Here is a 12,267-nt window from a genome sequence, read left to right as displayed (position 1 = left end):
CTGAGCCTCGCTTTCAGACAGACAATGGGACAGACCAAACCCCAGGTCACACTCCTGTAGCCCCTTCAGCTGGGGATCCCCTGAGTCCAAACAGGGAAAGCAGCTAATGTGTTCAGCATGTGGGTACTAGGGAGCCTGCGAGGCCAATGAGGAAGGGGCAGAGGTGTTCGTGGTAAGGCGCTTAGGACAGAGTCCCCTAGGACACCGGGAGGGGAAGAAGCAGGAGGGGGGAGGGGTCATCCGTATCTCCACCCTCCCTGGCCATCAGCCTCCCTCCCCCAGCCCTGATGGGAACTAAAGGCCAAAGTCTGCCCCAAGGTCAAAATATTGATTGTTTTGCAAGAAAGGAACAGGAGTTTGGAACTGTGGAAGGATTGGCAGGGGAGGGCAGAGCCCCTCGTGTGTCCTTTAGCCTGGGCCGGGGGGCCATGTCTGGAAGGCTGGACTGAAGCCAGGACTGTGCTCCCACCCTGCGAGGGGCGGAGGTGAAGAAGGGCCTGGGTTCAGGCTGCCTGCCAGGACCGATAAGGGGCCTCTTGGGGCTCCCACAAACGGTTTATCACTGGGGTGGGGGACAGCCTGCAGGGCTCAGGAGGGGGCACAAGCATGGAGCAGCTTGGGGGTCTACTCCGGAGAGCGGTAAGATGGGGCGCGGTTGGAAGACCCTTAGGCCTTCTCTCCAGGTCCTCCAGCCCCTTCCCCACCTCCTCCCCTTCCCATCTCTAACTCTCCCCTCCAGCCTGCCTCTCAGGGCCCTCTTCCCTGCCTTGTGTTCATGGCACCCCAAAGTCACTATTATTGCCAGATTCCTCCCCTTCCCCAATCTCATGCACGGCACGCCCCCCACAGCAAAGGTTGTCCCCAGGACCCTCTCAGACCATCTACAAGCGTGTGGAGGGCACCCAGCAGGGACGCCTGGAGGAGGAAGAGGAAGACGGGGAGGAGGGGGCTGAACCGCCGGCCCACTTCTTCCCCATGGAGCTGAGGGGCCCTGAGCCCCTGGGCTCTCGACCAGCTCGGCCAAACCCTGGACTCTGGGCAGCAGCAGGACGAAGAGCGGCCCCCTACCTGGTCCTGACAGCCCTCTTGATCTTCACTGGGGGTGAGAGTACCCCCACTCCCACTGGAGCGTCTGGGCTTGGGGGGATGTCTGGGGTCCAGGGAAGGGCACAAGGAGAATCACCATCTTGCCACCCACCAGCCTTCCTCCTGGGCTACGTGGCCTTCCGGGGGTCGTGCCAGGCATGCGGGGATGACGTCATGGTGGTCAGCGAGGATGTGAATGATGAGCTGGGCCCAGACTCTCACCAGGGCACGTTGTACTGGAGTGACCTCCAGGCCATGTTCCTGCGGTTCCTGGGGGAGGGGCGTCTGGAAGACACCATCAGGTGAGGATCAGCTTGTCCTGTTCTGGCCCTCAAAAGCCATCATCCGCTCATCTCAAGTCCTCCTCGCCCAGGATCTTGAGTCCTTCCACCTACCGCCCTGACCTCCCTGTTCAGTGGTCCTGGGAAGGATGGCAGGCATTGGGCGGGGGGACTTCCGGAAATGAGATTGCAGAGGGTGTATTTGGGAGCCGAGGGAGCTAACTGAATAAGCGCAGGGGCGTCCAGCTTCCACCTATGAGGTGGGACAGACCCAGGAAAATCTTGAATGACACACTGAGGAGCTTAGGTTTTGACCTGTGGCAGTGGGGAGCTCTGGGGGGTCAGAGAAATAGGGGCTTAGGGAATCAGAAAAAGAAGCAAATGCATTTGTGGGCAGACACTGTCTCTCAATCTGTGGGGGATGCCATCCCAGCACAAGCAGGCCGGTGTTCCTCTTGTCCTGCTGAGGTCAACTTTTCATACAGGAAAGGAGCTGCCGCCCGGTAGGTCCAGAGAAGACGTCAGGAATCATTTTTTTCAGTGGATTCTCCTGGGTTTTCCAAGTTGAAGATCATATAATCTATATTTAGTGAGAGATGCATAGCTTCTTTTCAAATGCATGTATCTTTTAGGTCTTTTTCATTTCTTACTGCACTGGAGAAGATATGAATTTAGGTAATGATGATAATACATATCCTTGCCTATTTCCTAACTTTCATGGGAATGTTTTTCTAATACTTTGTCACTGTGTCCATCGCCCACTAGCTTAAGGGCTCTTAATTCCCTGATTAAGGGGAACTGAGGGGTTGAACCCGGGCCTTCAGCAGTGAAAGCAGAGGCTCAACCACTGGACCACCAGGGAATCCCCCCAGTCAGCTTTTTAAAAGTGAATTAAGGAAGTATCCTTCTATTCCTAGCTTACTGAGACTTTTTTTTTAATGATCAGAAAAGAGGAACAAGAATCAAAATTTTTTTCAAACATTTTTCCAGAATGTATTGCAGTGATCACATGATTTTTCTTCTCTGATGTTTATGTAGTCATTTGTGTTAATAGATTTCTTTGTCTTCATGAGATCAACATAAACTTGATCGAGGTGTGTCATTATTTGTTGATACATTGCTGGATCCATTTTGCTTGAAGATCTTAAATCTATGGAATCAGCAACATGCATGGACTTTTTTTTTTCTTGAGCAACACTTGGTAGTCTGGGTACAGCCTGAGCAAGTGGATGGTTTGACAGGTCTAGGGGTGGGGTGTGGCACTGTGGATGCCATTAAAGGGCAGGGAGGCAAGAGGGAGGCAGTGAGAGGGAGCAGGCAATAGGTGATGTATGCCTCTAGGCTGGATGGGGAAGGAGGGAAGCCGGGGAAGAACTGATAGATATGGAGAAATCAGACAGCATGGAGTGCCTGATGGGGTTGAAGAACAGGTATAGTGACGCTAAGGGAGTGAGTTTCAAACTGAAAAACTCCGGTCAGAGAGTGAGATTCTGGTTCCTATTTATCCTGCAGTCTCTAGCACTGGCCGCTGTGCCCGGCACTTAGTAGGTGTTCAGTAAATCAGATCAATATTCCAAAGATGGACTTCTGGGGACAAGACTCAGGATGTGGCCGGGGAAGTGGCTGGCCAGATGCCAGAGTCCTCATTGAGAGTGAGGATAAGTGACCAGCTGGCTAGAAGATAAGAGCCGTGAGGAGGGACAAGGGATGGGGTTGCTGGATGGCACGGGCTCCGAAGGAAGAGAGTTTCACCTGTGGAGAAATGGTCAGAAAAGTGCACAGTGGAGCCAGGAGCCTGCGTCCTCTCTGGGCTCTGGTGGTATGAGAGCCGGAGCTGCCTTCTTCAAGTGTCCCGCAGGAGACGTGTCTTCCCAGGGGACAGCCAGGTTTCTGCCAAGGCGAGAGGTAGAAGGCGCACTCAGTCTGATGCTGAGGAGGGAGGATTTTGTTTGCCATGCAAAGAGCACAGGTGGAGGTGGTCTAGAGAGAGCTCACTAGGATGTGGGGGGTGGAGATGGCCCTGGCACAGGTGAGATGGACGATCAGGGAGCGTTCAGGTGACAGCAGGCTGGCTAGCTAAGTGCTGACTGTGGAAGAAGACAGGGTGAGGTCTCCAAGACAAGTGACCCCAGCTTCCACCGGCCCAGCTGGAGGAGAGGGGTGCAGGCCCCTCACCTATGCCTGGAGAGCCCTTTGGAAGAAAAGTGTTTTCATGCCAGGGGCAAAGCGCAGGCCAGTGCATGTACACGTGGAGGGGACAGTAGATAGATCGGTGGTGTGGGTAATTTGCCCTGCCCCAGGGAGAACTTCAGGGATGGTGGAGAGGACCCCTGACCATCAGAATCTGAGGCGTAAGCAGAAGGAAGTCCTGGAGACCCTGGTAGTTGTGGCAGGAGAGATTTAAGAGCCCCTCACTGCCCAGGGTTGGGGCCACCCTACACCTCTGGCATCTTTCCCTGTTTCAGCCCTCTCCTCCCGGCACTCAGATGTCCCAGCCCCTGTCTCCTCCAGCACCTCAATCCCCGTTCTCCCTGCACAGGCAGACCAGTCTTCGGGAAAGGATAGCCGGGTCGGCTGGAATGGCAGCCCTGGCTCAGGACATCCGCGCTGAGCTCTTGCGCCAGAGGCTGGACCACGTGTGGATGGACACGCACTACGTGGGCCTGCAGTTCCCAGATCCGTGAGTGCTGCGGGGCGGGGCGGGGCAGGGCGGGGTGGGGCGGGGCAGGGCGGGGTGGGGGGCCTGTCGGTGGGGCGCTCACCACCCCGGCTCCTCAGGGCTCACCCTAACACCCTGCACTGGGTTGATGCCTCTGGGAAGCACGGGGAGCAGCTGCCACTGGAGGACCCCGACGTCTACTGTCCCTACAGCGCCACGGGCAACGCCACGGTGAGCCTGCACGGTGCCCAGGATGGGGCGGCCTGCCCTTTCCCTGGTGGTGGAGCGGAGACGCGCCTCACGGCCTCCGCATCCTCCTCTCCCCAGGGAAAGCTGGTGTACGCCCACTACGGGCGGCCGGAGGACCTACAGGACCTGCGGGCTCGGGGTGTGGAGCCGGCGGGGCGCCTCCTGCTGGTGCGCTTGGGAGTGATCAACTTTGCCCAGAAGGTGAGGGTCCCCGGAGGATGGAACCTGGGGCGGTAGAACGGGGAGGGTGCCCGCTGGGGAGCGCCAGCATCGGATGGCGGCAAATGGGAAGCGTCCAGGAGGCTGTCAGAGGGGGAAAAGGGAGAGCCAAATTGGCTGTAAGAAACTTGCTGGGGGAACAGAATCAGGAGGTTGTGGTGGGGAACAGAAACACGAGGGAATACGGGGCTTCGGGGGGCTGCCAAGGCACTGCGGGAGCGTGGAAGGTGAGGTCCACCGGGTGCCCACAGCTACAGATCGGAGGCCCTGCCATTCCGCTTTTATTTGCATTTTCTTCCCTTCTAAATCTGCTTTTTCTGGGAGAAGGGGTCCTTTAGCCACATGCCTTCCCCAGGTGGCCAGTGCTCAGGACTTTGGGGCCCAAGGAGTGCTCATATATCCGGACCCGGCAGACTTCTCCCAGGGCCCGCACAAGCTCAGCCTGTCCAGCCACCGGGCTGTGTATGGACATGTGAGTCTTGGGGGAGCCGTAGTGCCTTCCTGGGGTCCTTGGGCTGTAGCGCACTGCCTAGGATGAGGCTGGCATGCTGTTCTGGGAGCTTGGCTCCCAGTTTCAGTTTGAGCACCCCTCTCCCAACAGGTGCACCTGGGAACGGGGGACCCCTACACGCCTGGCTTCCCTTCCTTCAATCAGACCCAGTTCCCTCCAGTCCAATCCTCGGGTCTCCCGAGCATCCCAGCCCAGCCCATCAGTGCAGACATTGCCTTCCTCCTTATGAGGTGAGGACCATGTGGGGACCAGGAGGGGAGGAGGCAGGGAGAGGCAGGCTGCAGCTAGCTCATAAAATGCCTTGGGTGAGCAAGAACAAGATGGCTCTTATGGGTGGGCACAGCCTCCTGCCAGGGGCCACCCTTTGGTGAATGAAACTCCAGGTCATATCACACCCCACCCTTGAGCAGGATACAACCTGCATAACTGTCCAGGGCAGCCCTGGCCCCTCAGCCAGGGTACAGATGCAGAGAGCTGGAGCCAGAGGTTGGGAGGGAGAGAAGTGAAGCGGGGGGCTTTGGACTCATCTATAGCCTGGGCCTCTCTGCCACTAATTCCTTCTGTCCCACCCCTTTCCAGGAAGCTTGAAGGCCCTGTGGCCCCCCAGGAATGGCAGGGGCACCTCCCAGTCTCCCCTTATCACCTGGGCCCTGGGCCAGGCCTGCACCTGGGGGTCAACAACCACAGGGCCTCCACCCCCATCAGTAACATCTTTGGCTGCATTGAGGGCCGCTCAGAGCCAGGTGTGCTTGCTTGCCCAGCATCACACACACACCCTGCCGGGGAGGTGGGGGAGAGGCTGGCGAGTTGGGCCTGGGCTGGGACTGAGTGGGGGCGGGTGGCAGTGAGACCTCATGGTCCAAGCTGTCTAGAGATACAACAGGCAGTTCTGCACAGTAGTGAGTTCCCTAGCACCAGAGGTGAACAAGCCTAAGTTGGATGATGTTAGAGCATGAAAGGGAGGTCAGACTACAATAGACGAGCCTTTCAAACATAACTTGATGTGGATAACAGGGAGGAATCAGGGTTCTTGAGCCGAAGAGTGGGGTACCTAGAAGCACTGGAGGAGTGGCACATGGAGGCCTGTGATGAGGCTCTGACGAGGATGCTGGTGGTGAGAGTGTGAGAGGGAAGGGTCAGAGAGAGATTTAAAAGGGGAAAACTCATCAGGACTGGGTGAACATAGGGACAGGCTGATCAGGGAGATAACGGAGTCCAGAATGACCCCAGGCATCTCGATGAAGGAGCAGACAATCTGGGAAGGGCCAAGGGGAAGAGAGGCACTCTTTAGGGACAGCCAGGATTGCAGGCTGGGGATGCGGAGATGTGAGGGTCCTCGAGAAAGGGACCCTCCCAAGGTGGAGGGAGAAGTCTCTGGGTTCTGCCCATGTAACAAGCGGGCCCCCGACACCCCTCCCCCCAGATCAGTATGTGGTCATCGGGGCCCAGAGGGATGCATGGGGCCCAGGAGCAGCCAAGTCTGCTGTGGGGACCGCCATACTGCTGGAGCTGGTGCGGACCTTTTCCTCCATGGTGAGCAATGGTAAGGTCAGGACCTGGGCCTGGGCCTGGGCCGGGCAGCTGGGGCTGTATGGCCTGAGCCAGGATGGGGCAGAGAGGCAGTTAGGAGCACAGGCTGGAGGGTGGCCACTGAGACCTGGGCTCCAAACCTGGCTTCCTCCATGTCCTGGCTGCTTGGCCCCAGGCAAGTCACTTCACCTCCATCTCTTCACTTAAACATGCAAGTAACGCAGAGATGCCTTATGCAAGCAATCCCCATCACTGATACAGCTGAGTCAGGGCAGACCCAGGTTAGATGGGCTGGGAAGGGGGCTTGGTGGGAGGGAAGAAGAGATCCCAGGGGACCAGGACCGAGGAAGACAAAGAGGTGGGGGTCTTTGCTTGGCCCCTCAGCCAAGCCCATCCTCACCCTCCCTTCCCACCGCCCCGCCCCCCCCCCCGCTACCCCCAGGCTTCCAGCCTCGCCGAAGTCTTCTCTTCATCAGCTGGGATGGCGGTGACTTCGGGAGTGTGGGCTCCATGGAGTGGCTGGAGGTAACCTGGGGTCCTGGGCAGAGAGTCAGGCGATGAGGAGAGGTGGGGAGGGGGCAGGAGGGGGGAATTCACATTCCACACCCCTCACCCACAGGGCTACCTCAGCCTGCTGCACCTTAAAGCCGTGGTCTACGTGAGCCTGGACAACGCAGTGCTGGGTGAGCAGGGGGCAGTGCCACCACCTGGCTCCCATCGGGTGCACCCTGGCCCTGGGTGCCAAGCCTGAGGCCTGGCATCCCTCCTTCTCTGCAGGGGATGACAAGTTTCATGCCAAGACCAGCCCCCTTCTCATCAGCCTTATTGAGAACATTCTGAAACAGGCAAGAGCCCGGCCAGGAGCAGGGGATGAAGGGAAGCTGCTGGCCGCTAGAGCCTGACCGGTGCCCCCCCAACCCTGCCCCCAGGTGGACTCGCCCAACCGCAGTGGGCAGACCCTCTACGAGCAGGTGGTGGTCACCAACCACAGCTGGGAAGCCGAGGTGTAAGTGGCGGCGGGCAGGGAAGACAGCTGAGGGCGGGGGAACACGTGGGCGACCCTGAAGCCACACCGCCCTCCCTCCTGCCCCTCCCCAGGATCCGGCCGCTGCCCATGGACAGCAGCGCCTACTCCTTCACAGCCTTTGCGGGGGTTCCTGCCGTTGAGTTCTCCTTCATGGAGGTGAGACTTCCGGGCCCTGTCCAAGAGAGGTAGCCCCTGGGCCTGCCCGCACCGTGCCCGCGCGCCAGCACCCCCTCCCCGCCCTGTCCCGGCAGGATGGCCCGGCATACCCGTTCCTGCACACAAAGGATGACACCTATGAGAACTTGCACAGGGTACTGCGGGGCCGCCTGCCCGCCGTGGCCCAGGCCGTGGCCCAGCTCGCCGGGCAGCTCCTCATCCGGCTCAGCCACGATCACCTGCTGCCCCTCGACTTCGGCCGCTATGGGGACGTGGTCCTCAGGCACATCGGCAGCCTCAACGAGTTCTCTGCGGACCTCAAGGTTCGAGATGCCAACCCCGCTCCGGGTTCCTGGTGGGGTGTCGGGAGCGATGCGCCACATCCCGTGAAAGTGCCACCCGGGCCAGAGGGATCTGCCCCATCTCCCCCTTGGTCTAGGGCCCCTCTGCCAACCTGGCCCCTTTACACCTGCCCCAGTCACTAAGCCCCTAGGACCCCGCTGGCACCCGCCCGACAGCACAGGGCTTCTCTCCCTTCCTGCTGCTCCCAGCATTCTGTCCCCCTATACCCCCCACCCAACCCCTGCCAGTCCCAGGGTCCCAGCCCCATCCCCCCAGCACCTGGACCCCCACCCTACCACCCTAGGCCTGGGTCCTGGCCCCTGCCGCCGGTCCCAGCCCGTGCCTCCGCCCTCAGGCCCGCGGGCTGACCCTCCAGTGGGTGTACTCGGCGCGGGGGGACTACATCCGAGCGGCCGAAAAGCTGCGGAAGGAAATCTACAGCTCGGAGGAAAGCGACGAGAGGCTGATGCGCATGTACAACGTGCGCATCATGCGGGTGAGGCCCCGCCCAGCCCGTCCGCCGCCGTCCGCGCCGCCCCGCCCTCTTCCGGCGGCCAGGGGTCCCGCCTTCAGGCCCAGGTCCCACCTCCAGACCTAGCGCCTGCGCGCTGCCCTCCTCCCCTCGCTTCGCTTTCACGGATCTCTGTCGTCCCGGCGCTGCCAGTCCTAGACGCGCAGTCCTTTGCTCACAGGCCCGCCAGGCTGGAGCCACCACTGAGGCGGGCCAGCAAAGTGATGAGACAGGGCGTGCCAGCCCCTTGGCTACAGTTGCCTGGCTACCGCAATTGCAGAACTAAGACAAATCGCGCCCCCTTCGGTTCCCCACTGCCGACCCACCCCCTCCTCACAAGCATGTCCACGGTGGTCCACAGTCTAAGAGGTGCAGGATTATGGCTCGGGAGGTGCAAAAAGCTTAATAAGTTCAGAGCATAGAGAGCCCTCTTCTTCTGGTGAGATGGATGAACCCCAGAAAGGCTTCCTGGAGGAGGTGTCATATGAAAGTTTTACAGGATTATTATTATTCCCTTGCCAATCCCTCTTGCTTTGAATACTTTGCAACCTGCATCCCATCTCCAGTTCCAACCCCTCCTCTTCCATTTCCTTACCCCAAGAACTCAACTCTGCAACCCTTTGACCTCTAGAATTGAGTGCGTAGGGGCTGTGGTTGTGGGGAAAAGTCTCTAGAGCAAAATGCTAAGCAGGGCCATCCTCAGTGAGTGTGGAGTGAACAGGGAACCCCACGTGCATGCGCGGTTTGAGGATGTTGTGTCTGGCCTTTGCGAAGTCTTGTTCTTTCTCTCCCCCTTCCTTTTTCTGTCATACTGTCTTTCTGTTCACAAACCCACCCCTCTTGCTCTTTTGTCCTGGCTCCTTTGTCTTGGCTTGGACTTGGTTATTCTCATTCACAGATCTTGCTCTAACCCCCACTGTGCCAGGCTCTAGAGACACAAAAAGACACCTCCTCCCCCTGAAGTTGCCATGTGCCCCCCAAGAGATAAAGGCCATCTGGACACGATTAGGCCATAAGAAACGATTCACACTCAGAGCTGGAGAGTAAAAGATGTAGGGCTAAAAAAGAAAAAAAAAAAAAAGAGGTAGGGCTTCAGAACCAGAAACAAGGCTGAGCCAGACCCAGAGAACTTCGTGGCTCTAAACCAGGGGTTGGTAAACTACAGCCAGCAGGCCAAATTTGGTCTGCCACCTGTTTTCGTAAATGAAGTTTTATTGCAACACAGCCATGCTCACTGGTTTTCCTATTGTGTGTGGTTGTTTGTGTGCTATACAGCAGCAAAGTTGAGTAGCTGCAACAGAAGCAGTATGGCCTGCAAAGCCTAAAATAGTTACTGTCTGGCTTTTTGCAAGAAGGAAAAAAAGTTTGCTGACCCCTGCTTTAGACTATAATATAGGTCTTGAAGAACAGACAGAACTTGGGTTGGTGCCAAAAGAAGATGTTTCAGGGTGGAGAGACCAAGAATAAGGGCATGGCAGTGAGACAGGTCTGGCTTTCCTTGGGGGCAGGGTGTGGACCAGCAGAGCCAGAACAGAAGCCCTGTGAAGGAGAGGAGGGGAGTGGGTTAGGGATCAACTTTGGGGTTTGGGTTAGGGGGGTCTGGGGCATCAAGGAAATCTGGAAGGTTTTTAAGCAGGCAGGTGATGTGAGCAAAGTGGAATTTTAGGAAGGTCTTGACCAGATTGTAATGGCTTGAAGAGGGAATAAAGTTAGTAGCAGCTGAGCTTTTGGTGGGGGTGGCAAATACGACCTGAAGTGAGACATTTGGAAGGAAAAATGGACAGGCTGGAGGCTTCCTTGGCAGCCCAGTGGTTAAGACTCTGTGCTTCCAATGCAAGGGGCACAGGTTTGATCCCTGCTCAAGGACCTAAGATCCCAGGATGCCACTCTTCAAAAAGCAACAATAACAAAACCCCAAAACCTTCCCCAAGTGATTCTAATGTGCAGCCAGGGGTGAAAACCACTGTATTATAGGTCATGAGAAGAGCAGGAAGGTGGAGGTCAAAACTTGAGCCTGCCCACAGGTGGGAGGAGAAGGAATCAGAGCCACTGGCAGAAAGGTGGGAGAACTGGGCTAGGAGCGAGGCCGTCTCAGGAAGGTTGAACAACATATGAGTCAAGAGGGTGAGGACCCAGGGTCAGGCACTTCCTAAGGGCCGGCCTGTCCCCTTGACCTTTGACTCTGGGCTGTGGACATTCACGGAGGGGTGCAGGAATGACCGGGGTGTGGAGAGGTGAGAAACAGCAGGACGATAGACGGTTCTTTGAGGCTTTGGGCAGGGAAGTGAATGGGAGAGGAAGGAAGACTGGAGTCCTAGATGCAGGGTTGGAGGCTCAAGGGAGAAAGAAAGGGATCCAATCCGAAACACGGTGGGAGGGCGCATCCTACCTGACTACTGGTGACGTCAAATACCGGCCTTTCCTGATTGGGTAGCCAAAAGGAGGTGGGCCTTAAAGAGTATGCTCAACAGTATTGACTAAGCGCGCAAGAGGTCCCAAGGTGGGTCTGGAGCTGCGGTTCGGACTTCGACCTGGTCCCCTTCTCGGCGCAGGTGGAGTTCTACTTCCTGTCCCAGTACGTGTCGCCGGCCGACTCCCCGTTCCGTCACATCTTCCTGGGTCGCGGAGACCACACGCTCCGCGCGCTTCTGGACCACGTGCGGCTGCTGCGCGCCGCCGGCCCCGGGGCCACCTCCTCCCAGTTGGCAAGGGGCCTGGGCTTCCAGGAGAGCCGCTTCCGGCGCCAGCTGGCCCTGCTTACCTGGACGCTGCAGGGGGCAGCCAACGCGCTGAGCGGGGACGTCTGGAACATCGATAACAACTTCTGAGGCCCATGGCGGGGCATGGGGCCGGGGTGGGGATCATGCCTCTGCCCCCTGGCGAGAGCGCTTGGTCTCCTCTCTTGAGCGCTTCCTGGGTCACAGAGATGCCTGTGCACCACCTCCCATTGCTGACTAACTTATTAGTCCTTACCGTAACTCTCAGGGGCCCAGCGATGACGCCGGCGCAGACAACCCCACATCCCAGACCCAGGGTAGTAGTAGGTGAGCAGTGTCTTCCGTAATGGGATGGTCATACTGTCAGCTAATCAGAGAGCAGCATCTGCCCCCTCAATCACAGCCCCTTCCTCTTCAGGAGCGGGGGTCCCCCCAACAGCTAGAGACCACTATGGAAGGTTTCATAAGCCCTGGGACCTGGCCATCCTTGGGAAAGATTGCTGGGGCCATAGCCTTATGGCCAACACGCAGCCTGTAGTGGGAGGGGCTGGGGTTTGAACCTTAATAAACCACCTGTGGCATCTGTTGTTTATAGCACTTTTATGTGGCTTCCTCACCCTCACCTCACCCTAGAGACCTGGGGAAGGGTTGGGCAGAAGGACCCAAAGAGGTTGCACGTTGGAATGCTGTCTCCACAGGGAAAAGAGCTCCTTCTAAGGAACTAAGGAAGCTTCCTGAGGACATAGGAGGGTCTCTGGTCCCATCACTGCATGGCAAATAGATGGGGAAACAGTGGCTGACTTTATTTTTTGGGGCTCCAAAATTACTGCAGATGGTGATTGCAGCCATGAAATTAAAAGATGCTTACTCCTTGGAAGGAAAGTTATGACCAACCTAGACAGCATATTAAAAAGCAGAGACGTTACTTTGTCAACAAAGGTCCATCTAGTCAAGGCTATGGTTTTTCCAGTGGTCATGT

The 12,267-nt window shown here is 57.6% G+C and overlaps 1 protein-coding gene and 1 long non-coding RNA gene across 9 annotated transcripts; one reads left to right on the top strand and one right to left on the bottom strand.

Annotated features, from left to right (window-relative positions):
• Nucleotides 1-356: 356 nt before the first annotated feature.
• On the top strand, nucleotides 357-11,873 carry TFR2 (transferrin receptor 2). 2 transcript variants are annotated; one of them, XM_081556164.1, is made up of 18 exons: nucleotides 357-639; nucleotides 850-1,102; nucleotides 1,202-1,388; nucleotides 3,907-4,047; nucleotides 4,146-4,257; nucleotides 4,354-4,476; nucleotides 4,850-4,966; nucleotides 5,096-5,235; nucleotides 5,585-5,748; nucleotides 6,429-6,548; nucleotides 6,978-7,060; nucleotides 7,155-7,218; nucleotides 7,313-7,380; nucleotides 7,465-7,541; nucleotides 7,634-7,718; nucleotides 7,873-8,041; nucleotides 8,416-8,556; nucleotides 11,124-11,873. In XM_081556164.1, exons 1-18 carry the CDS (start codon nucleotides 607-609, stop codon nucleotides 11,387-11,389), a joined length of 2,343 nt encoding a protein of 780 aa, XP_081412290.1. In that variant the 5' UTR covers nucleotides 357-606; the 3' UTR covers nucleotides 11,390-11,873. The 2 variants fall into 2 exon arrangements, with proteins under 2 accessions (XP_081412290.1, XP_081412289.1); XM_081556163.1 differs by having other exon boundaries at nucleotides 568-639; nucleotides 7,814-8,041.
• LOC145531997 (uncharacterized) lies at nucleotides 2,286-8,834 on the bottom strand. 7 transcript variants are annotated; one of them, XR_014072903.1, is made up of 6 exons: nucleotides 8,647-8,809; nucleotides 7,829-8,070; nucleotides 7,176-7,199; nucleotides 6,972-7,073; nucleotides 3,120-3,257; nucleotides 2,286-2,517 (listed from the first exon to the last, which is right to left on the bottom strand). It is a non-coding gene; the product is annotated as an uncharacterized LOC145531997 (long non-coding RNA). The 7 variants fall into 7 exon arrangements; XR_014072908.1 differs by lacking the exon at nucleotides 8,647-8,809 and adding an exon at nucleotides 8,430-8,514; XR_014072905.1 differs by lacking the exon at nucleotides 7,176-7,199 and having other exon boundaries at nucleotides 8,647-8,834.
• Nucleotides 11,874-12,267: the final 394 nt, after the last annotated feature.

Source organism: Giraffa tippelskirchi, chromosome 13 (genome assembly GCF_054371585.1).
Source record: "Giraffa tippelskirchi isolate mGirTip1 chromosome 13, T2T-mGirTip1v1.2.pri, whole genome shotgun sequence".
NCBI lineage: Eukaryota > Metazoa > Chordata > Mammalia > Artiodactyla > Giraffidae > Giraffa > Giraffa tippelskirchi.
Note: the sequence above shows the minus strand (reverse complement) of the source record. Positions and strands in the feature narration are given on the sequence as shown.